The 27,428-nt window shown below is 47.1% G+C and overlaps 1 protein-coding gene across 5 annotated transcripts in view; it reads left to right on the forward strand.

The window, feature by feature from the left end:
- The window catches only part of LOC133138165 (cyclin-dependent kinase 17-like), a 50,682-nt gene that overhangs the window by 14,468 nt on the left and 8,786 nt on the right, over nt 1–27,428 (forward strand). For 4 of the 5 annotated variants that reach the window (XM_061256683.1, XM_061256685.1, XM_061256686.1 and 1 more), the window contains 12 exons: nt 12,206–12,339; nt 14,422–14,547; nt 21,049–21,105; nt 21,828–21,942; nt 22,087–22,181; nt 22,277–22,339; nt 23,234–23,357; nt 24,039–24,159; nt 26,071–26,168; nt 26,288–26,393; nt 27,082–27,124; nt 27,255–27,345. In XM_061256683.1, the coding sequence (XP_061112667.1) occupies nt 12,206–12,339; nt 14,422–14,547; nt 21,049–21,105; nt 21,828–21,942; nt 22,087–22,181; nt 22,277–22,339; nt 23,234–23,357; nt 24,039–24,159; nt 26,071–26,168; nt 26,288–26,393; nt 27,082–27,124; nt 27,255–27,345 (1,173 nt within the window). Of the gene's footprint in view, nt 1–6,964; nt 8,296–12,205; nt 12,340–14,421; nt 14,548–21,048; nt 21,106–21,827; nt 21,943–22,086; nt 22,182–22,276; nt 22,340–23,233; nt 23,358–24,038; nt 24,160–26,070; nt 26,169–26,287; nt 26,394–27,081; nt 27,125–27,254; nt 27,346–27,428 lie in introns of those variants that run through there. The other variant, XM_061256688.1, reaches the window with a different exon arrangement.

Here is a 27,428-nt window from a genome sequence, read left to right on the forward strand (position 1 = left end):
GGTTGTCCCCTGGGAACACGACGTCATTATTGAAACACCTCTCTTTATGAATCAGACAAGAGCAACAGAAGGACTGATGGGGAAAAAGGGTAGGACGGAGGAGAAAGGGAAAGAGGAGGGAACGTAAAGCAGGGGGAAGGTGTGAGTGTATGAGAAGAGGGGAATGGGGGCAGGCCTTTGTGAAGGAGGATTGAGGGTTGGCCCTCGGAGCAGGAGGAAGACTGCGCTGTTCTACGGCACGGCTGCTGACTCACCCTGCCCTCCCTCTGCAGTCCGCTCACGTCCACAGCTAATGGATCTCCATGATGGTGCGATTTCTCCCCCCCCACACACACGCTCCCCCCAGCCACTTCCTCTCAGAGCTCCTAATTAAGACGCTTTCAATTCTTTTAAGTACACAGACTGGGAACATTAGTCAGAAATGTATTTTTCCTTTTTTTCTTTTTTTTGCTCCTTGCATGTAAAGACGTGTTTTATGGTCTTTGTATATTTATGGCCAGTTGTTACTTGCATTCTGCATGCAGTCACACAGAGTCCCCGCTCAGGGTGCTGACCGCGGGCGGAATCAGACCCTGTCTGCAGGAGCTGAACATGGTGGTGTGGAGCAGAGCCATGCGGTGCATTAAGCACTGTTCCCCAGTGGATTTCATATTCACAATCCAGCAGAGAGCCTCCCTGGTAATGCAGTTACTCCAGTGCTGGGCAGAGCCCCGCCCAGAGCCCCCGGCTCACAGACACACAGACAGACACACACTGACACAGACACACAAACAGACACACACAGAGACACACAAACAGACACACACTGACACACACACACACACACACACACACACACACAGACAGACACACACACACACACATACACATACATACACACACACACACACACGCATACACACACACGCATACACACACACACACACACACACACACACACACACATACACACACATACACACACACACACACACACACACACACACACGCACACACACACACACACGCGCATACACACACACACACACACACACACACACACACACACACACACGGCCCCCCTCACGCCGGGCTGTGGCTGATGAAAACCAAAGGAAACGGCGCTCTGCAGATACACACTGCTGCGCTGCGTCTCGCCCCTGTTGCTGGGCAGGGCCGGGGCTCCGGCTGACATACGCACACAGTGCAGGTCTGTGGTGACGGGGTATTCCCTTCACCCCTCCGCCTCCAAGTCCTCTCTGTTAGAGCAGGCTCATTCTGCAGGGGGGCTGGGTCTCAGGAGTTTTAAAAGGCCTCCTTTGAACTGTTATCATTAGTGGTATGTTAGTAGTTGGAGTTGGGCCAGACAAAAGATGGGGTTTGTGTGTTTTATTCTGAAATGTGTTGGGTAGGTTTCTTCTATCGTACATTTTAGTCCACATATTAGTCTGCATATTCATTGTACATTACACATTGGCTTGGGAAGGAATTCATTTTTTAGAATACAAGGAGATGCACAATTAGATGCGTTTTCTCAGATTCTGAATGTAAATATATATTATATGATATCAAACCTGCCAAAAGAATTGTAACAACAATCAGAAAAACATATTGCTTGAGTGTGTTGGTGTGTATTGTACAGCTGACGGGCAGTTGAAGCTCGAGTTAAGCTACCTCAGTACTGAAGACACATATTAGCCCTGAGAAAGGGCTTTCTTCACTACTTTTTTATAATATTTGTTCTGTATTCTTATGCTCTATCCCTTGGCAAACGAATTCACTCAGAGGCAGCAGTAGGCTAATCATTACAAGGAGCTGTATTCAAACAGTTCAGCTATTTTCCTTAATAGAAGGCTCGGGGAAGGGTAAATGATTTAACATCTTTCTGATGATGTAGATTTGTTATAGTGCCTACTGAGCTAATCAGCTAGTGTATCCATGTTTATCCGTTTAAACTTTCAAGTGCTGCTAGCAAACCTGGTGCAAGTCTAAAACACATATGACTACAAGTTATATTACATCTAATTCTATATGAAATGGTTCTGCAAACATGGATGCAATGGTTGAGCAACTACTAAGTATGTTTTTGAAAATATGTGTTTCAGCTTGGTTGACTCCAGTACCTTAGAGCTACTTTGATTTTACAGGTTTGGCAGACGGCTAGGCGGCCTCAATTTACTTCAGTTTTTTCCATAATGAACACATTATTTGTTGTCACCAGTTGTAATGCCATTATTTCAGTAAATTCTAATAAATTGAAAGTGTGAATACAGAATAGTCTTACTAAAAGATATACAAACCCTGACTGCTATTCTTACTGGCATTCTTTGTGTTTTTTGGCACATATGAGGGAGAGAGCTGTGTGGAAAGTGCTGATGCCCATCTGGAGGCAGTAATACCAGCCCTCCACCAACCCTGCCCATCCTCACTGCAGCAGGCACAGGAAGAGAAGCACACCCGCTCTGCTCTTCTTTTGCCATCAATTTCAACTTGTTATTGGTTCCTTTTTTTCACGATAATCAGTCTTTTTCTGTGACTTGTATGCCAGCTTTGTAGCTTTGTGCCAGGCCAAAATGTTGCTTCTGCGTTTCTGTTGAGCTGCTGGCAGGAACCCACTAGGGAGATTGAAAGGGAGAGTAGGGGAGAGTGCAAAACATGTGTAATCCTCTGTGTGTGAGTGTGAGTGTGAGTGTGTGTGTGTGTGTGTGTGTGTCTGCCGTGCGTGTCTGCGCGTGTGTGTGAGTGTGTGTCTGTCATGCATGCGTGTGTGTCTGTCGTGTGTGTGTCTGTCGTGCATATGTGTGTGTGTGTGTGTCGTGCTTGTGTGTGTGAGTGTGAGAGTGAGTGAGTGCCTGCCTGCACTGTTAGTCGTGTGAGTGAGTGAGTGAGTGAGTGAGTGAGTGAGTGAGTGAGTGAGTGAGTGAGTGAGTGAGTGAGTGAGTGAGTGAGTGAGTGAGTGAGTGAGTGAGTGAGTGAGTGAGTGAGTGAGTGAGTGAGTGAGTGAGTGAGTGAGTGAGTGAGTGAGTGAGTGAGTGAGTGAGTGAGTGAGTGAGTGAGTGAGTGAGTGAGTGAGTGAGTGAGTGAGTGAGTGAGTGAGTGAGTGAGTGAGTGAGTGAGTGAGTGAGTGAGTGAGTGAGTGAGTGAGTGAGTGAGTGAGCGAGCGAGCGAGCTGCATGAGGCCGCTGCAGCTCTGTAATTGAATAATGAGATTGACGCCTCAGCCCCAGTCACAGATAAGGGGTTTAGAGGTAATTACTGCAGCGGAGACGCTCTGCGCTCCTGTGTTACAGGGATTTCTTCCTGCTTCCCATAATCCCTGGCGCTCATTTCTGTGTTTGGTGTGGGACGCTCTGTGCTGGGTACAGACAGGCATGTTCTTAGCACAGCAGTGAGCAGACATTGTGATGGTGTGAAGTGGGGGAGGGGAAAGCAGCGGGAGGGAGGCAGAGAATGGCGTGTAATGAGAGAAACGATGTAGAGACCGAGAGAGGGAGGGTTGTAGGTGAAATGGGTTGTTTTTGTCCTTGTCCGCACACACATGCACACACAGGAATTGCTGAAGTGGCTCGTGAGAAATGGTGTGTGTGTGTGTGTGTGTGTGTGTGTGTGTGTGAGAGAGAGAGAGAGTGAGTGAGTGTGTGTGTGCACTAGGCAGGCAGGTTTTTATGATGAATTGCTGTAAATAATAACTCCATCTCTGAACTTGAGGCTTAAATTGAATTAAAAGCTTTTACTGCCTGTGGGGCGGTGGGGGTGCGCGCGCGTGTTTGTGTGTGTGTGTGTGTGTGTGTGTGTGTGTGTGTGTGTGTGTGTGTTTGTGTGTGTGTGTGTGCGTGTGCGTGCGTGTGTACATGAGTGCGTGTGTGAGATCAGAACAGTCCCGACTCAGAAAGTGAAAGATACTTCTCAGATCCAGATGGTTGTTGAGGAGTCCATCGCAGTGGCTACTGTTCTCTGTCAGGTTAAAAATTATGAACTACAGTATTGGCCTATTTTTTGCTTTAGCATAATAGCCATAGCTGTATTGATGCACACATGCATACCTGTCAGATTACATTGACGTCTATATCGATTTTTAAACCTGGTGGATTTCTTCACATTTGAAGGTCGTTCAGGTATTGCAAGTGTAATAATAAATGATTGGTTAAGTGTCATTTTGTTTAGTAAGCATGTTTGAGTTGATCCATTCGGGCGTGATCGAGTATCCTCCCTGTGACATCCCCCCCTCCCCCACTGGGGTCTCAGGGGGGTGGAGACTTCATTAAACCTGACCCTGAGTGACCCCCTCAGGGGCTCTCTGGCTCAATTTTCATCTTCCTCTCACAAATTAACATGGAGATCTAACCGAATTTGGATATTGACTAGAAACAGTTTGCAGATCTTTGAAAATATATAGGTGGTGAGGTATGCAGAAATAGATGCATGGCTGGAGAGCATGGCTCCCATGACATAGTTGTTTCTCTGGATAATGGCCTGTTGAAATTGCTTGCGTGTGTGGTTTTTTTCTACAGTAAAGAGACCTTTTCATGCAGCTCATCAGATTAATGCCAGTGGAATGTTGCAGTGCTTCCAGACTAATATTTATTTAGTGAGCTGCATTAAAAGGCTTCTTTCCTATTGGACAGGCGGTTCCTCAGTCCTGATTTGAGTGACAGTACGTTGTTGTGCTGTATGTTGTGCTGTTTCTTAGAACTTTCCTTTGAAGCTTATTGATAAATTCTTGGTACGTCCAGCAGAACACTTTTGCTGGTTTTAATTCCTTTAGATGACAGCTTGCAGTTTTCCAGGGCACTCTAATTTGCAGGCACTTCCCTCAGTTTATTCAACTAGACGTCTGTCTGTCCATGTGTCTGACAGGGTAATACTCTCAAAAGGATATCCACTGAAGCGCTTGCAGTGAAGGCTCTGCCAAGGCTTCTGCATGCTGTTGGACGTGTGTGCGCGAGTGCGTATTTGCGCGTGTGCATGTGTTCAGGCTGCACGCTTGCTTGTGTGCGTGCCTTTAGGCTGAATGAGTGCGTGAATGCGCATTCGTCCACATGCTTAAGGTGGTCTGCACATTGAAAGTGGCCTGCACACTGTGGCAGTGCAGATCGGGTGGGTGGGTTCAGGGGGTGCGGGTGACTGATTGCTTCATAACAGCCATCATGGGACCTGATTGCTTCATAACAACCTCCCTCTGTCCGGTGCAGTGTATTTCCACACAGTGGCTTTTGTTCCATCTGCAGTCGGGGATGGGATAGTGTGATCGATCGCACGAGGGCCTGTCTGTCTCAGACAAGGCGAATGTAGACCCAAGCATGGACAGACGCACACAGACCCGGGCACAGACTGCTTTGTCCTTCGTTTTTTCGCTCATGGTGGGGCTTAACATGCTGGTAGCAACACAGAGGGATTATGGGATTCCTCAGGCACACAGGCATGCATCATATTCGCCTATGCATGTGTACTTTATCACACGCATATATGCTCACACACACATGCAGGGAAGGAGCAGCGTGATCAGTGTGCTGCATAGGGCACCAGTGCACTGTGGTGATCAGTGTGCTGCATAGGGCACCAGTGCACTGTGGTGATCAGTGTGCTGCATAGGGCACCAGTGCACTGTGGTAATCAGTGTGCTGCATAGGGCACCAGTGCACTGTGGTGATCAGTGTGCTGCATAGGGCACCAGTACAGCCTTGTGATCAGTGTGCTGCATAGGGCACCAGTGCACTGTGGTGATCAGTGTGCTGCATAGGGCACCAGTGCCCTGTGGTGATCAGTGTGCTGCATAGGGCGCCAGTGCCCTGTGGTGATCAGTGTGCTGCATAGGGCACCAGTGTACTGTGGTGATCAGTGTGCTGCATTGGGCACCAGTGTACTGTGGTGATCAGTGTGCTGCATAGGGCACCAGTGCCCTGTGGTGATCATTGTGCTGCATAGGGCACCAGTACAGCCTTGTGATCAGTGTGCTGCATAGAGCACCAGAAGATGTCAAGCCTCAATATTAGAGGAATGCAATTCTGAATGTTATTGTTAACTGCAATTTGCTTATAGCTTCTGTACTTGCATATCTACCTACACAGTCCCTGTGGGTCCAAGTCCATGTGAGCTGAACACTCATTAACAGGAACATTCTGAACAGAGGGAGTCATTTTATTTAGTTCTTTATTTAGTTCTTTATTTAGTTTCACACACCTTTCACACACACCAGATGGCCCCTAGTTATCTTGACTCAAGCAGTGGGCTTTGGCATTCTGACATTCAGACTTAAAAAAAAAAATGTTGTATAATATTTAATATAGCTTTCCAAGTTATTGTCCTTTCAAACTGGGTTATACTAAAGACCCAGTGAAGCGAATTCATAAGACCGATCAGGACCCAGCAGCCTTGCGATCAGGAGCCTTCTGCTTGAAGGCCTGTGTGAGGGGAACCCTTTCTCCTCTGGTATTCAGACCTGATGGAGGTTCTCCTGTGGGATTAACCGATGTGTCCATGACAGTAGCATTAGAACGGGAGCTGCTGTTGTGTTTTGGCCACGCGTGTGCCTGCCGTGGTTTTGCGCTGCCTGACAGAAGTGTTTGGGCACCCCTCCCTTCGTGTGGCGGTGCGTTCGCGTGCCGCATACTGATGGTCACGCGTGAGGACGGGTCTCCATGGGTCCCCTGCACTCCCACCACGACACCGTCCTGCCTGTGCATTGTGGGGGACTGAGTGCTGAAGGGTTAATTACGTCGCTGTGTGCTTTTCTCTGCTGCTCTGCTGTCTATGATAAATGGCCTGTGTGCTCTGTCTGGGGGAGGAGAGAGAGCAGGGAAGCGCGAGGGAGGTTCTCCTATGATTTGCATAGAGAGGGAGGGAGGGAGATGGAGGTTTGGGGCCAGCAGGTGCTACTGTAGAGTGCTGGTTTCCACCCGGACTGGACTGCAGCTCTCTGTCCTGCCTAAGTGGAGACAGGGACACACACCAGAGACGGACTGCAGGAAGGGTTTCGTCCTCTGCTCAGAAGAAAGAGAGGGAGTGTGAGGGAGGGAGGGAGAGAGAGAGGGAGACAGAAGGAATTGGAGAGAGGGGGAGAGAGAAGGGATTGGAGTCTCAGTGGAGGAAGGGGGGAGTGAAAAGACGTGATCTGCGCGGTCTTGGCGGCAGGCACGGCACAAGACGGAAACACGGAGAGGGAGAGAGAGATTAATCTCAGCGCTTCACGTCTGCGAACGGGCAGCCCAGACAATAGAGACGGAGGAGAGAGAGTGCGGAGCGACAAACAGAGCTATGTGAGGGAGTGGCTGAGAGAGAGAGGGAGAGAGCCAGGATCGGACGAGACTGTCGCATGCTCAATAATATCAGGAGAAAAGAGGATAGAACAGAGAGAGAGAGAGAGGGGGAGCGCTGACAGAGTGACAGGAGAGAAACTTGGAGCCCGGGCAGAACAGAGATAAACAGGACGAACAAAAAGAAGAGGAGACCAGAGAGAGAGAACTGGGAGGGAGGATGAAAGGGCTGTAGATCCTATCTGTGTTTTCGCTGTTGAGGTGGTGTGTGTGTGTGTGTGTAGGGGGGGTGGCAGATTTGATATCTTCTATGGAAGGACCGCTGATTTTAATACAGCCTTGCGGTCCAGCCGTGTGTGATTGGTGAGAAAGAGTGCCTGCGCAGTGCCGTGCGTTAGTGTGGTGTGTGTTGCGCGCTGTGTGTGAACAGTGTGTCCAGCACCTGTGTTCCTGCTCTGTTCCTGGCCTTCCTGAGTCAGCACCCTGCTTCTGACTGCAGCTGTGCAGTCAACACAAAGGAAAAGAACACGGGAGAGGGACAGAGAGAGAGAGAGAGAGAGAGAGAGAGAGGGAGGGAGGGACAGAGAGAGAGAGGGAGTAAGCGAGAGAGGGACACTCAGTGTTATTGGTGTGTCGAATTTCCCCCTGGGAACTTACCTGTTCTGGACTATTGTTTGTGGATTTTTGAGTCTCAGGACCTGGTGGGAGTGAGTGAGTGAGTGAGTGTGTGTTTCTGACAGAGTCTACAGAGAGGTAGCAGGCTGTGCTAGAATAGGCTGAGGAGGCTGCAGGAATCGGGGCAGTGACTGTACGAGATAAAGCGTAGTTTTTCTGTAGATCCAGGAGCAGCCTGGCCGAGTGTGTCTTTGGCTCTTTGCTGGCGGGTTTCTCTCTGGTTGGAGCTCTTCCTCGGTGACGGTGGCTGTCTCGCCCCACGGCGCCCCGTCCGCTGGGTCTCCTCGCGGGGCCAGGATGGCGGACGGCGGCCGGGAGCCTCAGCGGCTCTCCCCCTTCCGCATGCTGAAGATTCTGGAAACCTGCCGGCCCCCGGGCAACCGTATTGGTGAGTCCGGGCCCCTGGCCCCTTCCTCGCGCGAGAGCTGGCCTGGTCAGGGGCCCATCCTCAGAGTTTCACGGCTTCTGTACAAATCGAAAAGATTTTGAGTTCAGTTTTCTGCGATTTCAGCTGTGATTGTGATTCTGATTGGGGAAAAGGGCGGTTGCTATGGTTACCCTAGTAATGCTACCTTAGGATAGTGGAAAACTTTTAATGGAAACAAAAGATAAGGAAGGGTAAATATGGTTTTGCATTATTTTGGATGCGGAAACACGACTGCTGCTGGTCACACTCCCTGATTGGGCAAACAGTGGTTGCTATGGTTACAATGCAGTTTCTTCAGGGTAATGCTGGCCACTACAATTTGATAGGGGATTATGATTCAATAAAATAGGCTTAGTTGATGTTTTTCAGCTTTCACTATAATTCAGCATGGAAAAACCAGTAATTATGCTCTCCCTTCATTCTGTTACTGGGAATGCCAGACAACAGCTGATGTCGTTCTTGAAACTTCTACTAAAGGAGCGTTTCCTGTGAGAAAGTGCAGACCCGTTTGTGGCTCACTTGGACTCAATTTCTGGGTCATTTCACTTTATGGTGCTTTTGTGACACACAATACAAGTGGCAATATATCAAACATAATATCCAACCTCTGGGCCCTGCGCCCTGTTGTAATTTTTCTCTTAGTGGCTGTTTTTAGGTGTGAGATGCATTGCTTTAATTTAGATTTGTTTATGTATTTTTTGGTATGTGCTGATGAACTTGGATGTTTGCTGCCCCATTGCTGACAAAATTGGAGATGCTAATCAGGATTCCAACTTCACTTGTGTCAGGTATAGAAGTGCTGCAGATTTAAAATATAAAAAGCAATACTGGCTGGGCACGTTGAGCCAAATAATAATATCCAGGTTGGTAATGATCTGCTAGTTGTTTAATAAAGGCATTGTTACGCGAACGTAACATAAGGTCAATCGTCTCTTTTTCATTCTCGGTCTTTCTCATTCGGATGTCCTCTGTACATTTCAAGCGTTCCCCTGCCCTGTGTATGTAATGCACACTCAGGCTTTTGTATGTGCGTGCCGGCATGTTTATTAAATATCACCGTTGACTGCGCTCCCAGGGCTGTGTGTTACGAAACACCTCTGTTGATTGAGTAAACAGGCCTGTAGCCAGTGGCAGCTTGGGTGTCTCTCCCTGCTGGAATCCCGGAGTCTTGTTTCCACCTTGGGTGGATTTGGCGTGGGCTTAGGAGACGGGGCCCGTCTGTGAGAGTGCGTCAGCCGTGTCCGCGCGAGCGGCAGCCGTGTCTGCGTCTGCGTGAGACTTGCTGGCAGGCCCGCCGATGGCTGTGTCACTTACACACACGCGAGCGTGTCGTCAGCGTGGCCCGCTTCATGCTGTCTTTGCCCTTGAGAACAGTGCGGAGAAACGCCGGTAGAGGGTAAATGAACACACTGCAGTGTTCACACACATAGGGGTTTAAGGATATGTGACCACGCTGCAGTGTTCACAGTGATCGGAGGTTTAAGCGTGCATGAACACACTGCAGTGTTCACACACATAGGGGGTTTAAGAGTGCATGAACACACTGCAGTGTTCACACACATAGGGGTTTAAGAGTGCATGAACTCACTGCAGTATTCACACACATAGGGGTTTAAGAGTGCATGGACACACTGCAGTATTCACACACATAGGGGTTTAAGAGTATATGAACACACTGCAGTATTCACACACATAGGGGTTTAAGAGTATATGAACACACTGCAGTATTCACACACATAGGGGTTTAAGAGTATATGAACACACTGCAGTATTCACACACAGAGGGGTTTTAATGCAGCAGTGGTGTAGTAGTTTTCCACTGACAAACACACTCTATAGGGCTGCATATACTCACCATGTCTGTCTGCTTTCCACATAATCAGGGCAATGTAAGGGTAACTGGGTTGTTTAAGGGTAGCAGCTTTTTAACAGTAACAGGGCTGTCTGAACAGTAATGCTGCCATTTAACTGTAATGGGGTTGCCTGAATGTAAAATAAGATCCGCACAACCGTTGGGCCCTTGAGCAAGGCCCTTAACCCTGCATTGCTCCAGGGGAGGATTGTCTCCTAATGAACTGTACGTCACTCTGGATAAGAGCGTCTGCCAAATGCCATTAATGTAATGCCATTAATGTAACAGGGCTGTTGAATGGTAATGGGACTGTTGAAGGTAACAGAACTGTTTACTGGTAACATTACTGTTCAATGGTAACAGGGCTGTTGAATTGTAATGGGACTATTAAACGTAACAGAGCTGTTTAATGGTAACAGGCTGTTGAATTGTAATGGGACTATTAAAGGTAACATTTCTGTTTAATGGTAACAGGGCTCTTTAATGGTCTCAGGAATGTGCATACTGGAAAGATCTTGTACTAATCTGTTCAGACCTGATGGATGGCTTGAATTTGTTGTACAGTATATCTTTACCGACAGCCTGGCTTAAGCCTTCTTCTCTGCTCTGGATGCAAATCGATTCCTTTTTTTTTTTTTTTTAAACCTGTCTCAATTATCCTCAGTTCTCTCATATCTCATAGAGCCTAGGTTTCATCTAGCCTATTTAAGTAACCCTTTTTAAATTGAACGCTATAGCAGTGTTGAATTAAAAGCAGGCCTGATGAAAAAATTGACGCCGTGTCTAAGGGAGATTTGAATAATTCAGTTATTTAGGCAGAACCACAATCACTCTGATGGCTGCTGTAAAAGGAATCCTGGTTGGCGGAGTACTGTTACGGACACCCGAACGAGCGGCCGAACCTCAGGAGAAAACCCGAGACGGGCAGTGGATAAAACACCCCCCCGCCCATTACATCAATCCTGCACACTTTACGAGGGGGAGACCCACACGGCATGCTGGGTAGTATGGATCTGTTGACCTCATCATCTCACCAGCGGTGTCGGGGAGTTTTATGGCCTGGCTGTGACCCCCCTGATAGGCCAGTGGTACAGTCCGCCACACATGCAGCAGACTCATTGTGCTGTGGAGTGGGCGGGGGGGGGCTGAAATTTGAAATGTTTCCCAGCATTCAACAGGCCTATAAAGTCTTTTTCTGTGGTCATCAGCTTTCATCTGATATCTTATAATTGAATTCATTTTTATTTATTTATGTTTTTTTAATTTTTTGCTAATTCTATTGCTGTATTTTTGATCTGGTGTCATCATTACATGCACCTTCTCATAACAAATAATTTACAAAATGTGGCAAAAAAACCCCCCAAAAAACATTTTATTTGAACACAGCCTCCCACCCCATCATATAGAGCTGCTATTATTTTGTCTTTGAGGCCTTCAGACAAGGTCACGTGGGGAACATGGTGGTTGTTGCAGCAGGTGACTGTTTGTGCATCTCATCTCTTGCCAAAAGGCACTGAAGATGGGAGGATCTGTTTACAGTATATAATGGTCTTACCACACACACAGCAGCTGTGTAATTCATTGTCATTAAAAACACCCCGTGTGCTCTTTTTGAACTGCTTTGTGTAGCAGCGATCGGAAATTGAATCTTTCTTTTTCATGTTTTTATCCTGTAATTTTGTTGTTTTTTCTAGCAATACAAGGATGTATTTGAAATGTTCTAAGCATACAGTTCAGCTGTGTTCCATCACTATTCTAACTCTTCATCTCCTATGAAAATTGGCCCGAGTGAGAGGGAGGTTTGAAGGTTAATGCCTCTCATTTCGTAGACCCCTTATGGATGTCATTAGCTAATGGCATTAAGACATAAATTTCAGACTTTTCACCAAAGTCACTGGCTTGTCTGAAACCTTCTCTGTCCTTGCCTCCACAAAGCTCTCTCGTATGCTGTACACACGTAGGTCTACCTCTGCACTGCTGAGACGGGGGTGGGTGTGTGTGTGTGTGTGTGTGGTGTAGGTATCGTCCATGAGAACGTGAAGATGGGCTCAGACGGTGAGAGTGACCAGGCGTCCGGCACATCTTCCGATGAGGTCCAGAGCCCAGTCCGGGTCCGCATGAGGAACAACAACCATCGGCGCATTTCCAACGAGGTACTGAACAGGGGCGCCTGACCCCAACCTCCACACCGGGCAGACTGCTTTATAGTACAGAATGACTACATTACCCACACTGCACAGGATGACTGCACTTACCACAGTGCACAGAATGACTACATTAGCCACACTGCACAGAATGACAACGTTTTTGTGAGTGTGTGTGTGTGTGTGTGTTTGCATGCATGCGTGTATGTGCGCGTATGTGTTAGCATGCGTGTGTATGTCTGTGCTTGAGGATTTGCATGCATGCGTGTACCTGTCTGTTTGTGCGTTGGCATGCATACATGTGTGTGTGTGTGTCTGTGTGCGTGTGTGCGGCAGCTGAAAAGTGAACGCAGCAGTGTTGTAGTGCCTGTGGACACACAGCCGGCTGTAGCCATCTCTTACCCAGAGCCACTCAAGCTGAAACCAGATTAGCCTCCTAATCTAAATGCTGCCTGTCACAGAGGCGGGAGGGAGGGTGCAGAGGAAGGAGGAAGGGAGGGAGAGCGATGGCAAATACTATTTCCTCTAAGCAAGCGTGGGCAGCTTCCCTCCCCCATCTGCGTCTCCTCCTCTTTCTCTCTCCTCCCTCTTTCCTCCCGTCTCCCCGGCTGTGGTGCTCAGTGTGCTGGATGCTCCGCTCCCTGCCTCTGTGTGTGTGTGTGTGGGTGCTGGGGCTCTGGGGTGATTGGGCAGAGTACAGGCGAGCGGGGTACAGTGTGGTTAGTGTCCGCTGCTTTCAATTGTATGGCACAGGAGAATAATGAAGATGCTGGTGGAGGTTCCCTGTACTGTGAGTACTGTGTCTGTGTGTGTGTGTGTCTGTGTGTGTGTCTGTGTGTCTGTGTGTGTGTCTGTGTGTCTGCGCGCGCGTGTGTGTGTGTGTGTGTGTGTGTGTGTGTGTGTGTGTGTGTGTGTGCGTGTGAGCGTGTACATTTTGTGCGATTTTGTGTGCATACATGCCATGTGTGCCTACTTTTTGTGCCATTTTGTGTGCATATATGGCATGTGTGCATGCATGCACACATTGCTGTTTGTGTTATTCAGGGCAAGTGGTTTTGATTGTAATTTCTTTTCTTTTGACATTGTAGGATTTAGAGTATGTATGTGTCATCATTAAAAAAAATGTTTTACTCTAAAATCCCTTCCTCTCGTATATATTAGCAGGCACACACTATCCATTAAGCCATATTCGTGCCCTCATTAAAACACAGTAAATGCGCTTACTATACACAAACGTACCATAGTAAGCAGCAGCATCAGGTCAGGGAAATATGATTCCTGGGGTGTTCCTGGGTTTTGTCTAGGATGTGCCCCATGGAAACAGGGCTGGATTGGCAGCCTGCCGATGGCTGCATCCATATGAGAACATGGTGGGAGGGGTTGCCCTCAGGAATCATGTTGCATGCTGGGAGATGTAGTACAATACGATGGTGTAAGGCCCAGCTACGCTTAGAATTATAATGATTTTGTAATACAGAAAGAATGTTATATACCCATTGAGCAGTCATAACAGAGATAGTTTTTCATCCAGTATACAAAATACATATTTCTCTGGTCTTCACTGTGGATTTGTTCACTTCAATGGCAGTTTCAAAATGGCACAAGTGTTGAACTTCACAGCTGTTTTATTTGTACCAGAACAATACATGAGACATTTGGACAGTCAGGATCACCATTATAGCCAGTTGTCCAAATAAGTATGGCGGTCAAAAATGCAGTTCTTCTAAAATTATAAAATATGTTTGCCTAATAAATCTGTATCAATTTTTTTTTCCTTTCTCTCATATTCATCTTTTGACCTAAAATGTCTTGAGCACCCAGCTATAAATGCCTAATTTGTCCTCTTGTTCCAATATTTGGAGGGTATCTGTCAGTCAATTACAGTTTACAGGTATTGAAATTATCATTGATTAGTTGGACATTGTGGTGTGATGTGAATATTTTTCAAATTCAGTTTAATTTTAAGTTTCTTCTTTTCCTACCTTTTCAAATTTAATGATTGATATGGGCCCATTTAAAGAATGCTGAAAAAAGGTATTTAGTGAATGTAGTGTCCTGCGGCAGGTGGGTCATTCTCACGGTGTTTTTCAGGACATCAACAAGCGCCTCTCCCTGCCGGCAGACATCCGCTTGCCAGAAGGCTACCTGGAGAAGTTTGCCATGAACAGCCCTCCCTTCGACAAGCCCATGAGCCGGCGGCTTCGGCGAGCCTCCCTGGTGAGTAAGACCCACTCACACTATGTAAGGGGCCTTCAACAGTGAGGCCCTCTCACACTGTATATGGGGCCTTCAACAGTGAGGCCCACTCACACTATGTAAGGGGCCTTCAACAGTAAGACCCACTCACACTATGTAAGGGGCCTTCAACAGTGAGACCCACACACACTGTGTAAGGGGCCTTCAACAGTGAGACCCACTCACACTGTGTAAGGGGCCTTCAACAGTGAGACCAACTCACACTATGTAAGGGGCCTTCAACAGTGAGACCCACACACACTGTGTAAGGGGCCTTCAACAGTGAGACCCACTCACACTGTGTAAGGGGCCTTCAACAGTGAGACCCACTCACACTATGTAAGGGGCCTTCAACAGTGAGACCCACTCACACTGTGTAAGGGGCCTTCAACAGTGAGACCCACTCACACTATGTAAGGGGCCTTCAACAGTGAGGCCCACTCACACTATGTAAGGGGCCTTCAACAGTGAGACCCACTCACACTGTGTAAGGGGCCTTCAACAGTGAGACCCACTCACACTGTGTAAGGGGCCTTCAACAGTGAGACCCACTCACACTGTGTAAGGGGCCTTCAACAGTGAGGCCGACTCACACTATGTAAGGGGCCTTCAACAGTGAGGCCCACTCACACTGTATATGGGGCCTTCAACAGTGAGACCCACTCACACTATGTAAGGGGCCTTCAACAGTGAGGCCCACTCACACTATGTAAGGGGCCTTCAACAGTGAGGCCCACTCACACTATGTAAGGGGCCTTCAACAGTGAGGCCCACTCACACTATGTAAGGGGCCTTCAACAGTGAGACCCACTCACACTGTTTATGGGGCCTTCAACAGTGAGGCCCACTGACACTATGTAAGGGGCCTTCAACAGTGAGACCCACTCACACTGTATATGGGGCCTTCAACAGTGAGACCCACTCACACTATGTAAGGGGCCTTCAACAGTGAGACCCACTCACACTATGTAAGGGGCCTTCAACAGTGAGACCCACTCACACTGTATATGAGGCCTTCAACAGTGAGGCCCACTCACACTATGTAAGGGGCCTTCAACAGTGAGACCCGCTCACACTCTATATGGGGCCTTCAACAGAGCGACCCACTTGCACTGTATATGGGGCTTTCAACACTGAAACCCACTCGCACTGTGTATGGGGCCTTCAACAGGACACCATTTTCTAGGACACCATTAAAAGCTTTGCATTTATGGCCCATAGACCCATATTTCAGGTGAAAAGGTTACTTCACTTTTCAGTCAATTTGGCAATGCATTGATTGTCCTCTCCTTGGAGGTGTGTGTCACTCAGACTGAGACTAAGCAGTAAGGGAGGAGACCATGAGTCAATCCTGTTTCAGTATCTTGCAGTGCCCTTTATCCTCTTAGCTGCGAGACGCATCACCCACCCTGTCTTCAGCTCATTCCATGTAAGTGGGTGAGTTACTAAGGTGCATCCTGCTGGGGGGAAGTTGAGGGAATGTGTGGTTGTAAATGTAGTGATGTCACTGAGCTGCACAATGTCATCTCATCCTAACAGCCTCCTGCTTCAGTCTCAAACATCACTCAGTGATCAACTGCAAGACACTGACTAATAGAGTATGAGTCTCTCTCTGTCTCGCTCGCTCACTGTCTCTCTCACTCTGTGAAGGAGTGTTCTCATCTCACGGACTGCAGGCAGGATCTCCTGCTGTAGTGTACTGAATATTTCTCTTTCAAGAGCAATTTTGAAATTTCTCCCAGAAATTGAAAAGATTAATTTTTTTGCCAACATGTTGTCTAATAATCTGTATTATTGACATGGCTTTCCGTCCCGTCATTTCAGTGCCACACCTCCATAGGAGGCACACTGGCATGTGCGTCATGCAGCGATCAGCGCATCTGCTGAGCTGTGCAGGTGATGCGCTGGAGGACAGCTCAGCTTACACGGCTGGAGCAAGCAGGGAGCAGCTGCATGACAGACCAGAGGAGGCGCTATTACATGCTATTGTGGGGAATATCCTATTGATAGAAAGATTTGAATTCCCACCAGTGTAGGGTGTAGTGCAGTCTCTGCTGCCCTTGTGAGCCGTGAGATTTCCACAGTAGTGCGGCTACTCCTCCACTCAGCTGCTCTTGTTTCTGGAGCCTGAGGGTCCTGGCTGGCCTGAGGGGGGGGCTAAGGCATGGATACGCCGCAGCCTGCCCCTGCATCACAGCAGCACACAGGAACTCTCTCTCTCTCTCTCTCTCCCTCTCCCTTTCTCTTTCTCTCCACACGGCTCCCATCTCCGGGTGGTTCTGAGGTGGACCGGCTGATGCTCCTCTTGTTTGAAGTGGTTGAGCCATCTCTCTGAGTCAGGAGGGAACATGAAAGAGCCTTTGAAGAGAAACGTGGCATTTTTAGTCACGGGGGATTGTGCGGGTGTGCGTGCGTGTGCGTGGGTGCGTGCATGCGTGTGTGTGTTCTTGTGTGGTGCACATGGGTCTGTGCCTGTGTGCTTGTGTGTGTGTGTGTGTGTGTGTGTGTGTGTGTGAGGTGGTTGTGGGGCAGTTATCACAATAAACAGATAAGAAAGCAGTGTGGTGATATAAGTGGCATCTATAATTTAGTCTGTCATTTGGCATTGTGGACGGTTGAAATTACAGGCAGACAATTAGGACAGATTGAAGTCTGGTGAACTAATGAATGATAGGATGGAGAGAAGTGGAGAGAAAAGAAGAAAGTTTGGCATTCAGAGGGACAGGGTAAGGGAGACAATGACAGACGGAGAGAAGAGGGTTGTAGGCGAGTGGTGTTGTTCAGAAATCGAATACAGAGCTTGGTCATGGATTACTCTTTTGGCGTGCTTATATTTAATTGTCTACTTAGGGAGACGTGGGCAGTGGATGTAGCTGGTTTACCGTAAGGGTGGTTCTAAGGGTGGCCATCCACCATGCAACATTCACAGGCTCTGTAGGCAGACTGTATAATTTTATTAGCTGCATTCATTAACTAGGATGGAAATACCATTTTGTAATGAGGGAGAGAGGAATTAAGGAGGTTGTCGGTAAGAGGAGACGGAGAGATGGTGTGATAGAGAGATTGGGCTTTTTGGCTTGTGGGATGAGCTGGAGCATGATTAGCATATTGCTCTGAGGAGGATAATGTGACTGGGCAGAGATGAAGCTGCGATTCGGGGGAGAATTGGCACAGCAGTAGAGGAAGGGGGGGTGGGGTAGTTGGGGGAAGGGCTGTACAATATGAGGCAAATATACAATATGCAATAACGTTGAATATTTTGCGATGCCCATGTAACTTGCGATAAACAAACAAATATTACTGTGCCTTTCTGCTTTAGGTACACTGCTAACATGGACCCAAAACAATGAATAGCCTATGCACACTGAATAAAAAAAATGATCTACATTTTATTGAACAAATTGCCCATGAACAGCCAAACAATTTAACAGAACCTCAATTTAAATAAATACTATTCATCGTAGTTTAAGCAGTCTTCTGCGATGTGTTTGTCTCGCATGTTCATGTCTCGATGACTATAAATATATGATTTATTGTTCAGCCCTAGTTGGGGGTGGGGGGGGTGTGCTCAAACGCCCCCCATCCCCTCTATTGCACCACCCCTTGAAGATCACCAAGAAACCCTGGCCATATATTTTTAGAAATTCATCAAGGCATCCAATGATCCCCAACACCCATGTCCTGCATCTTATGGGGTGGCAGGGTGACCGCACGCCGACAGGGCATGAATTCGTAATGGTGACGCAGCCCTCATGTTACGCCACCTCTTGCGAAGGAGGTGTTGCCGGTGAAACATTATCCTCCAAGAAAAAAATAACGAAGGAGTTACTGAGAATGGAGGATTCTTCTCTCAGATTCGTATCTCCGCATTGCTATCAATTATTCACCTCGCCTGCTAACGAGATTTGTTTACCGCTAAGTGAATGAATAATGGTTCTTTGATAATGCTGAACCGCAGTGCGTAACAGCTGCCATCCCCTGACTGAAATCAAACCTTTCAGCCTCCTGTGAGGAGACAAGCCCCATATACTCTAAAAATAAAAACCGCCTTATTTTTGCTTGCCTTTTTGCTTTCTGTTCTATTTATGATATCGTAAGATTTATTATTTTATTATTGAAGTTGGCATGTATTTTAGGAATCAGTTGCAGACTGTGCCATTTTTCACACATGGAAACCCATTAGCATCAAGCTGTTGACACATCTCTTAGCATCAAGCTGTTGACACTTACCTCGGTTAAGTAGCACTGGAGAGTAGCTCCCGCTATTATAAAATGGCTGCACCATTGTGGAACCAGGCAGAAAACATAAACCAATCACAATCTAGGTCTAGGATCAGCTGACTCCTTCTATTGCACCCTCACAAAATAAAAATAAAAATGATTCAGATGGTTCGGGGTCAGTTGTGAGGATAGTCTTTGCACAGCATGGCTACACATATGTGACCTTGCCATTGTAGCTTTGTTTAGTGGCCTCAGTGCCCCTCTAGCCTCAGGCTGCTTTCTCCCACAGTTAAGAAATTGTCATTGGTTGTTAGTCATGGGGTCCTTTTGTTGAATGAAGTTTCCCACAGTGACACACTCCCACATCCGCGCGTATGCAGATACACTCACCCACTGGTGTGTGCCATAGTCAAAAAAGAAAAAGATTAATTAAATGTTTTGTTTTTTTGGTCGCCAACTGGATTTTGACCTAGTTATGCTTTTCAAGCCAGTGATGCGTTTCAAATGGAATGAACCTATTAGCATTACTCCCCATGTATCGTGTGTGCTGATCCGCGTGTCCACGCGCATCTGAAAATATTATGTTCACAAAATGTGGCATCTGGCTTATTTGCACTGAAGGAGCGCAGGGGCTGTGGAGGCCTGCTAGTTCAGATGTCTGTGCTGCTGAGAGACAGCGTCTTGGTGCAGTCATGTGAATGGAGGAGGAAGAGGAGGAAGAAGAGGCCTCTGCGCGTGCTCTTCGCCCAGCGGCAGGCCCGTAAAATAATGCGAGCGGTTACAGATTTATTTTAGTGTTGACGGTGCCTCGGGGGAGACAGGTGGGCGGACATGTTTGCTCCCGACCCGTTCCACATGAGCGGGAACCCCCGGCACCCCCCTCCCCAAACAGCCCGGTCCTGACAGAGCGCATCACACAAACAGCAGCCAGCGGTTGAGGGGAGGGGGGCAGGGAAGCACAGTGACCACTGAGCCACAGCCACAACGGGGCACTCCCAGACACAACCACTCATCTCCCAGCATGCTCAGCTGCTTGTTTACAAGCGTGAAGTTGCATTGTTAGATAGAACAACCCCTTTACTGGGGACATAACAGCCACGGACTGTTTACCCCTGATAGGTAGTGGGAAATATAGGGTCTCACAATAATTTACTGTGTGCGTTTGTACAGACATGCCTTTAAACAGATCGCATGCTTCATTAGCTATCTTGGTCACTGGAGATATTTGCTTGTTATTGTCACTGCACTGTGTGCACGCGTGTGCTCGTGATTGGTCTGACCTCTGGCAACATAGTTAACCAGAGGGTGAGCGAGGTGTACCGAGTCTTTGACTCCGTTTAAACTTCCTTAGTTTATATACATTGACCATGATGTATTCTTTATTAAGAAGTTATTCATTCTTCATCTTGATATTTGAACAGTACATGGGTGACTTTTTCTTGTTATCTTCTTGGCATAGACTGGATGCATTCTGTCAATGATGACAACCTGGCTCACATAGCTGAAGGAGTAGGAAGAGAACATTTTGCTCTGGCGATTCTTGTGGGATTTGTCTATGTGCTGCATTGTTTCTCTAATTCGTCATATTATGTAAAGTTATTTAGGTTCCAGATAAATTGGCAGCCCTGGCATACCGTATATCTGCACCCCCATATGCAGTGCTCATTTGTGCATTAGCGTTAGACTTCTGCGCGCGACACGACGCTGACTCCTAGTGGTGACCAACAGTATGTGCCCTATAGGGGAGACTGACCGGGCGAGTTTGAAGCTACAGGGAGGGGGCTGTTGGTAAATAAAAATAAAAACCATGTCCCCACGGCAACTCGCACTAGCGAATGGGATTTGCATTAGCCTCGTTGCTTGCGGTTCATTGGCCCGTGCGCCACACCGCCCGCAGCTCCAGATGTTCTTGAGCGCATTACTCCGATTTTGCCGACTCACCTCACAGGCCATCGCAGGTCGTTCCGCTCTCTCCGACAGGCCGCTTTGCGTCTCGGCCTCTCCCTCGAGCGCCCGGCGTATCCGGGCGGAAACGCGGGCTCGTCCGTATGGCTGGCTGTCCTCTAAACTCCCCGGAGTAAGAACGTCCCCACGGCGTGAATGCTGCCCTATTTTAATGGCGCAGAGAGCGTGTTTATTTGTGTTACTGTTGTTCTGCAAAAGCCAGTGCTGTGGTGTGGGTGAACTGTGGGTACGGCTTTAGCTGCATGCAGGAACAGGCTAACGCGGGTCTGAAAATACTGCTTTCTTTTTCCTTTCCAGTCTGAGATTGGCTTCGGCAAGTTGGAGACATACATCAAGCTTGACAAGCTGGGCGAGGTAAGAGCGCATGGACCTGCAGAGGCACAGGAAGGGACCGTGTGCTGAGAGTCAGAGCCATTACCCAGTACCCTTCACCCACAGAGAGACAGAGCCAGTGCCATTCTGCCTACACACTGTTACAGTCGTGCAGACACAGAGCTGGAACAGACAACCAGATTCTTCCCACAACCAGTGACAGCCAGTACCAATGACTCTTCACACACTGTTCAGAGGCAGCACCATGGACTCTAACCAGCTCCCTCCCCAGAGATGTAGAATAGCACCATGGAAAGTGCCAGTGACTTAGCAGTGGACCTTGTCAGATATGTCATGCACAATGGATGTCCGGGCTGGCAGGTGCTGCCCACAGGGGAGGTGGGAAAGGAAACCAATCCATCAAATGCTCCAGGATAGCAGCCAGCACACAGGAGATTGATCAGTTCTGGGCTCTTTGGGCATAATCTGTCACTGTCCATCAATCCAACTGTGCAAACTGAACCAGACCCACAAGTGTTTGTTGACTTCCTCGGTCGCTTGGCTACATTAGCCCAGTTTAATGAGCTGTGCGGCCATTATGTTGATCTCAAGCATCCAGGGCAGTCTTTGAATCATTTTAACAAAAGTGTAAGGAATATGATGTTTCTAACAGTGACACCCTTTCTTTTGTTCTCTCCTGTGCTCCCTCTTTCTCTCAACGTCTATCTATTTTTGTCCTTCCCGCTTCCTCCCTCTGTCCCTAGGGAACGTACGCCACGGTGTTTAAAGGCCGCAGCAAACTCACAGACAACCTGGTGGCTCTGAAAGAGATCCGTCTGGAGCACGAGGAGGGGGCTCCCTGCACTGCCATCCGAGAGGGTAATGCCCCCGAGGACTAGCCCGTCAGACTGCCCTGTCCAATGTGTTTGTGCTCAAACTGAAACGCTTTATGTCTGGGTTTGGTTTTTCACACAAATGGATCATTTATTCTTTAGTTTAACCCCATCATTCTGTCTCTTTCAGTGTCTCTCCTGAAGGACCTGAAGCACGCCAACATCGTGACTCTCCATGACATCATCCACACAGACAAGTGCCTGACGCTTGTGTTTGAGTACCTGGTGAGTCTGTCCGTCCGTCTGTCTGTCTCTCTGTCTAGGAGAGTATCTCTCTCACAGTCCCTGTTTGACGGCAAACATACACCTCTCTGTTCCAGGAGAGGGACCTGAAGCAGTACATGGATGACTGCGGTAACATCATGAGTGTGCATAATGTGAAGGTAAGTGTGAGATTAGTGTGCGTAGTGTGAAAGTAAGTGAGAGATTAGTGTGCATAGTGTGAAGGTGAGAGATTAGTGTGCATAGTGTGAAGGTAAGTGTGAGATTAGTGTGCATAATGTGAAAGTAAGTGAGATTAGTGTGCATAGTGTGAAGGTGAGAGATTAGTGTGCATAGTGTGAAGGTAAGTGTGAGATTAGTGTGCATAATGTGAAGGTAAGTGTGAGATTAGTGTGCGTAGTGTGAAAGTAAGTGAGATTAGTGTGCGTAGTGTGAAAGTAAGTGAGATTAGTGTGCATAGTGTGAAGGTAAGTGTGAGATTAGTGTGCATAGTGTGAAGGTAAGTGTGAGATTAGTGTGCATAGTGTGAAGGTACGCGAGAGATGAGTGTGCATAGTGTGAAGGTGAGAGATTAGTGTGCATAGTGTGAAGGTAAGTGTGAGATTAGTGTGCATATTGTGTAGGTGAGAGATTAGTGTGCATAGTGTGAAGGTAAGTGTGAGATTAGTGTGCATATTGTGTAGGTGAGAGATTAGTGTGCATAGTGTGAAGGTAAGTGAGAGATGAGTGTGCGTAGTGTGAAGGTAAGTGAGAGATGAGTGTGCGTAGTGTGAAGGTAAGTGAGAGAAATGAGTGTGCAAGGTGAGCCTCAGAAGTTTAGATATACTCTGTACTTCTTTTGAGTCTGATTCTCTGTTTAGTATGTCATTTAGTATGCATGCCTTTACGAATGGAGGATGTCTTTTTTGTAACATAGTGCAACCGTTCCCTCCCATCTTTTTGTTTCCGTCCATCCCTCTCTTCAACTTTATTGCTGTTCACTTCACACTCCATTTCTCCAATTACTTCACTCTTTCCACCTCTTTCTCTGTGTCCCTCCTCCTCGGTGTGCGTAGCTCTTCCTGTTCCAGCTGTTGCGGGGGCTGGCTTACTGCCACAGGAGGAAGGTGCTGCACAGAGACCTCAAACCCCAGAACCTGCTGATCAACGACAAGGGCGAGCTTAAACTGGCCGACTTCGGTGAGCCTGGCAGACTGGCGCAAACGCACACAAACCCTTTTCCAGGAAGCCACAAATTAGATGGGCAGTTCCTGGACTTACACAGTAATCTCTTTGTGTTGCAATGCACTGCCCTACCTTCCCGTATATTATTGCTGTAATCTCTGCCAGTACTGTAGCTGGCTTTAGTGTTGGTAATTTAGCTGGCAAAAGAAGCCATTCTCTTTGGTATTATGCGATATGTCAGTCAGCCTCAGTTTACATCACAAGCAGTTACTGTCAACCTTTACTTAATATCTTCCTGACACATTGAGGGCAAGACTCTCATTTTCAGTGGTTCAGAGTTACAAGGGCACAAAAGCAAGAAAATCATACAACAATATTGAGGTTATAGATTAGTAATAAAAGTTTGCAAAGCAATAAACAAATTTACAAAAACAGCTGCATTTCTATTTTTAAGATTTAAAATCAGTGCCTGGAGTCAATGCCTGTGTGGATCCATGTTTTAAATCCACTATAACTCATTCGAGGTGTGAGGGGCACAAAATCGAAAAGCATAACTTCAGTCATCACAGAGGTCCCTATGGGCATATCCAGTCAAATTGGCATCATGTTTAGTTCCTGGAGTGAATCCGGGGAGTGTTCACAGAAGAGCATCAGAATTCATGCAGTGGATCAGGAACCCCTTCTTTTTTGTCACAGGTCTGGCCCGGGCCAAGTCAGTCCCCACTAAGACCTACTCTAACGAAGTGGTGACACTGTGGTACCGTCCGCCTGATGTACTGCTGGGGTCCACCGAGTACTCCACACCCATCGACATGTGGTGAGATACACACACAAACACGCATGCTCACACACGCGCACACACACATAAGCACGTACATACACACATCCGTACACAATCACACACATGCATATTACACATATTACAGTATGCAGTACAGACTCAGAAAGCTTGATTAATTGTCTCCAATACTGAAAAATGTAGAAAATCGGGCACATTTTTATCTCTTCCTCATCTTTTTTTTACTATTGTCACCTCCCCTCTCCCTCTCCTCTGTTATCCTCTGTTCCCCCTCTCCTTTACTCCTTTCACATCTCCTTTCCTGTCCTCTTCCCTCATCCTCCCTCTCTCATCCTTTACTCAGCATCCTTCTGCTCCCCCTCTCATTTACCCCCTCCTCTCTTCCCGTGGGCACATGATGCACATTTGTAAACTGGGTCAGGTGGACATTATGAGTGACCTTTAGGGAAGAGAGAGAGAGACCCATGTTTCTCCCGTTCTCTCTCTCTCTCTCACTTTCCCTCTCCCTTTCTCTCTTTCTCTCTTCCTTTCCCTCTCCTTCTCCCTCTCTCTAGTTTCTCTTCCATGTCCTGGAGCCCTGACCTCCTTTTTGTCAGTCCCCCTTGTCCTCTTGTTTCCCTGTTTCCTTTCTCCCGCTCCTGATAATCCAGCCTTGGGGAGAGGAGAGGGTGGCTCTTCCTGCCCTCACACCCTGCATTAGTAAACACAGCGTGTTTCAGCCCCGCTCTCCTCCAGGGGCCCACGTGCCTGCTCTCTTTAATCTCTCTCTTATTGTGTCTGTCACGTGTCGGAAGATATTTCTGCCTCTGTCGGGTCAAGACACGGTCCGAACGCATCTCCTCATTCCGTAGACCGGTAGCTGGCTGGTGACTTCAGAACCCACACTACCACTGACTCCATCCATCTCCAGCCATCTGTATTCTAATTGTAAAGTGCCTTGATTCTTCATTTAGTATAACAGAGTTTTATCTACACGGTGGTATGAACAGTGTAACCTCACATTATAGGGGCGACATGGCTCAGGCAGTAAGAGCAGTCGTCTGGCAGTCGCCTGGCAGTCGGAGGGTTGCCAGTTCGATCCCCCGCTCGGGCTGTGTCTCAGTGTCCCTGAGCAAGACACCTAACCCCCCCCCCCCCCCCCCCAAAAAAAATGCTCCTGACGAGCTGGTCGGTGCCTTGCATGGCAGCCAATTTGTGTGTGAGTGTGTGTATGAATGGGTGAATGAGAAGCATCAATTGTACAGCGCTGTGGATAAAGGCGCTATATAAAATGCCAACCATGCCAACCACATTCACTATCATTCACGAACTGCCACACTTTGATGTGGTAGCAACTCTCAGCTTGTGTTATTTCCTCACCAGCAGGTTCAGTCCAATAGATCTCAATCACACTTGTCCAAATCTTGTTCTCCTCACAAGATAACTGCACCATTGTGACAGACTGTTCTGTTTTTAATAAAAATTGATCTGGTTAGGCTTGGAAACTGGCTTAAGAAGGAATGCTGAAAAGAAGTCGAAATGTAAATTGTGGATAAATATCAGTATCTCACTTCCACAGTTGCCAGCCAGACTGCTATGTGCAAATGAAATTTAAATAAGTTCGATCTCACTCACACCTCTCTTATGTAGCAGTTGCGGTTTGTCTCCTGGTTGTTGGTGTCTCAGGTGCTTTCTAAGCAGTGCAAATAGAAATGACCTTTCCTTTCCATTTTACTCATGTGTCTGTTTGTGTTAAATTGGCTGAGTGCTTATCTTGGCTTTTTCTTGCTCAATGCTTCATCACTGAAGTGCTATTCTGCACCTATGCCCTTGTTCTAACTGAAACAGTATGCTCTACATGTGACAGCCCTGTAAATCACTCTGAAATATTGTAGATGATATGGAAATGAATTGCAATATATATGTCCCTGTTTCTCTGTCTTTTTCCAGGGGGGTTGGGTGCATATTCTATGAGATGGTGACAGGAAGACCTCTCTTCCCAGGATCCACTGTAGAAGATGAACTGCATTTGATATTCCGTATCCTAGGTGAAATACTGGCCCAACTCTCAGCCTTTTATGTGTGTGTTAATATTGGGTGTTGACTGGTTGTGTGTGCGTATGTGTAGTATATTACAGTGATTTACAGTACGTCTCGTTCCACTTAGGCACTCCCACGGAGGAGACCTGGCCAGGAGTCACCAGCAACGAGGAATTCAAAACCTACAACTTCCCCCGTTACCATGCCGAGCCCCTCGTCAATCATGCGCCAAGGTCCGCCTCCCTGTCTGCCTATTGGTCTATCTGTGTGCATCTGTCTGTCTCTCATTCTGTCTGCCCATATGTGTCTGTGTGACAGCCAGCCTTACCTGTCTGTCTGGGATGCTGAATAATACATAATGAATCTCATATACAGGAAATATGTTTGAGTTAATGTGATTAAAATGCCTTGACGGTTATATTGACTTGTTTATTGTTTGATTTATATACATTGTCATAAATATTTAATATCTTATGTTATGCAGATTTTTGTGGCTATGTGCTATGGAAGAAGGGAATGCAATTTAGCAGGAGATTGAATATACTTGTGATGTTGTAGATTTGTGTTTAATTCTGCTTCTGCAGTCCCAAAAAGGGCCTAATTTTCCATTCTTATGTTGATATATTTAAATGCACATTACAGGGAACATATGGTTGTGTATTTTTTATTTTTGCTGATGAAGTGTGTGTGCAAGTTTAAAAAGATACAGTTTCTAGGGGACCTAAAGTGTGTGAATGTAGCCCACTGTAAGGGATTTAGTAACTAAAACTCTAATCATCTCAGTTCATTCGAATGATACATTCTGAAAAACATTCTGTCTACTACAAAGGCTTGTGATATATTTAGATAAAAGGTTTTATTAGTAATGCAATTCGTCATTACTGTTGTCATTAAAATCTTTGTTATTATTTCCTCTCACAGAATAGACAGTGACGGGCATGACTTATTGTCATTACTTCTCCAGGTAAGTGACAGAAACCTCCACTCTGTTGGATTCAGTTTTACAGAATTCATCAGCTCTTAATATGATGCATTGAGAGGACAAAGAGCTGATGTCTGATTTAAAATGGCTGGTTTTCCCTCGTCTAATCAAGTTTGAGGCGAAGAAGCGGATCTCTGCTGAAGAGGCGCTCCGACACCCGTACTTCCGCAATCTGGGGGAGCAGCTGCAGACCCTGCCCGACAGTGAGTCTTACTCTTCACTCATATTTATATACAAGTCAAGTATTGTATTTAAAGTGAATTAATCGGGAAACTATTAATGCTGG

The sequence above is a fragment of the Conger conger genome, chromosome 10 (assembly GCF_963514075.1).
Source record: "Conger conger chromosome 10, fConCon1.1, whole genome shotgun sequence".
NCBI classification, from domain to species: domain Eukaryota; kingdom Metazoa; phylum Chordata; class Actinopteri; order Anguilliformes; family Congridae; genus Conger; species Conger conger.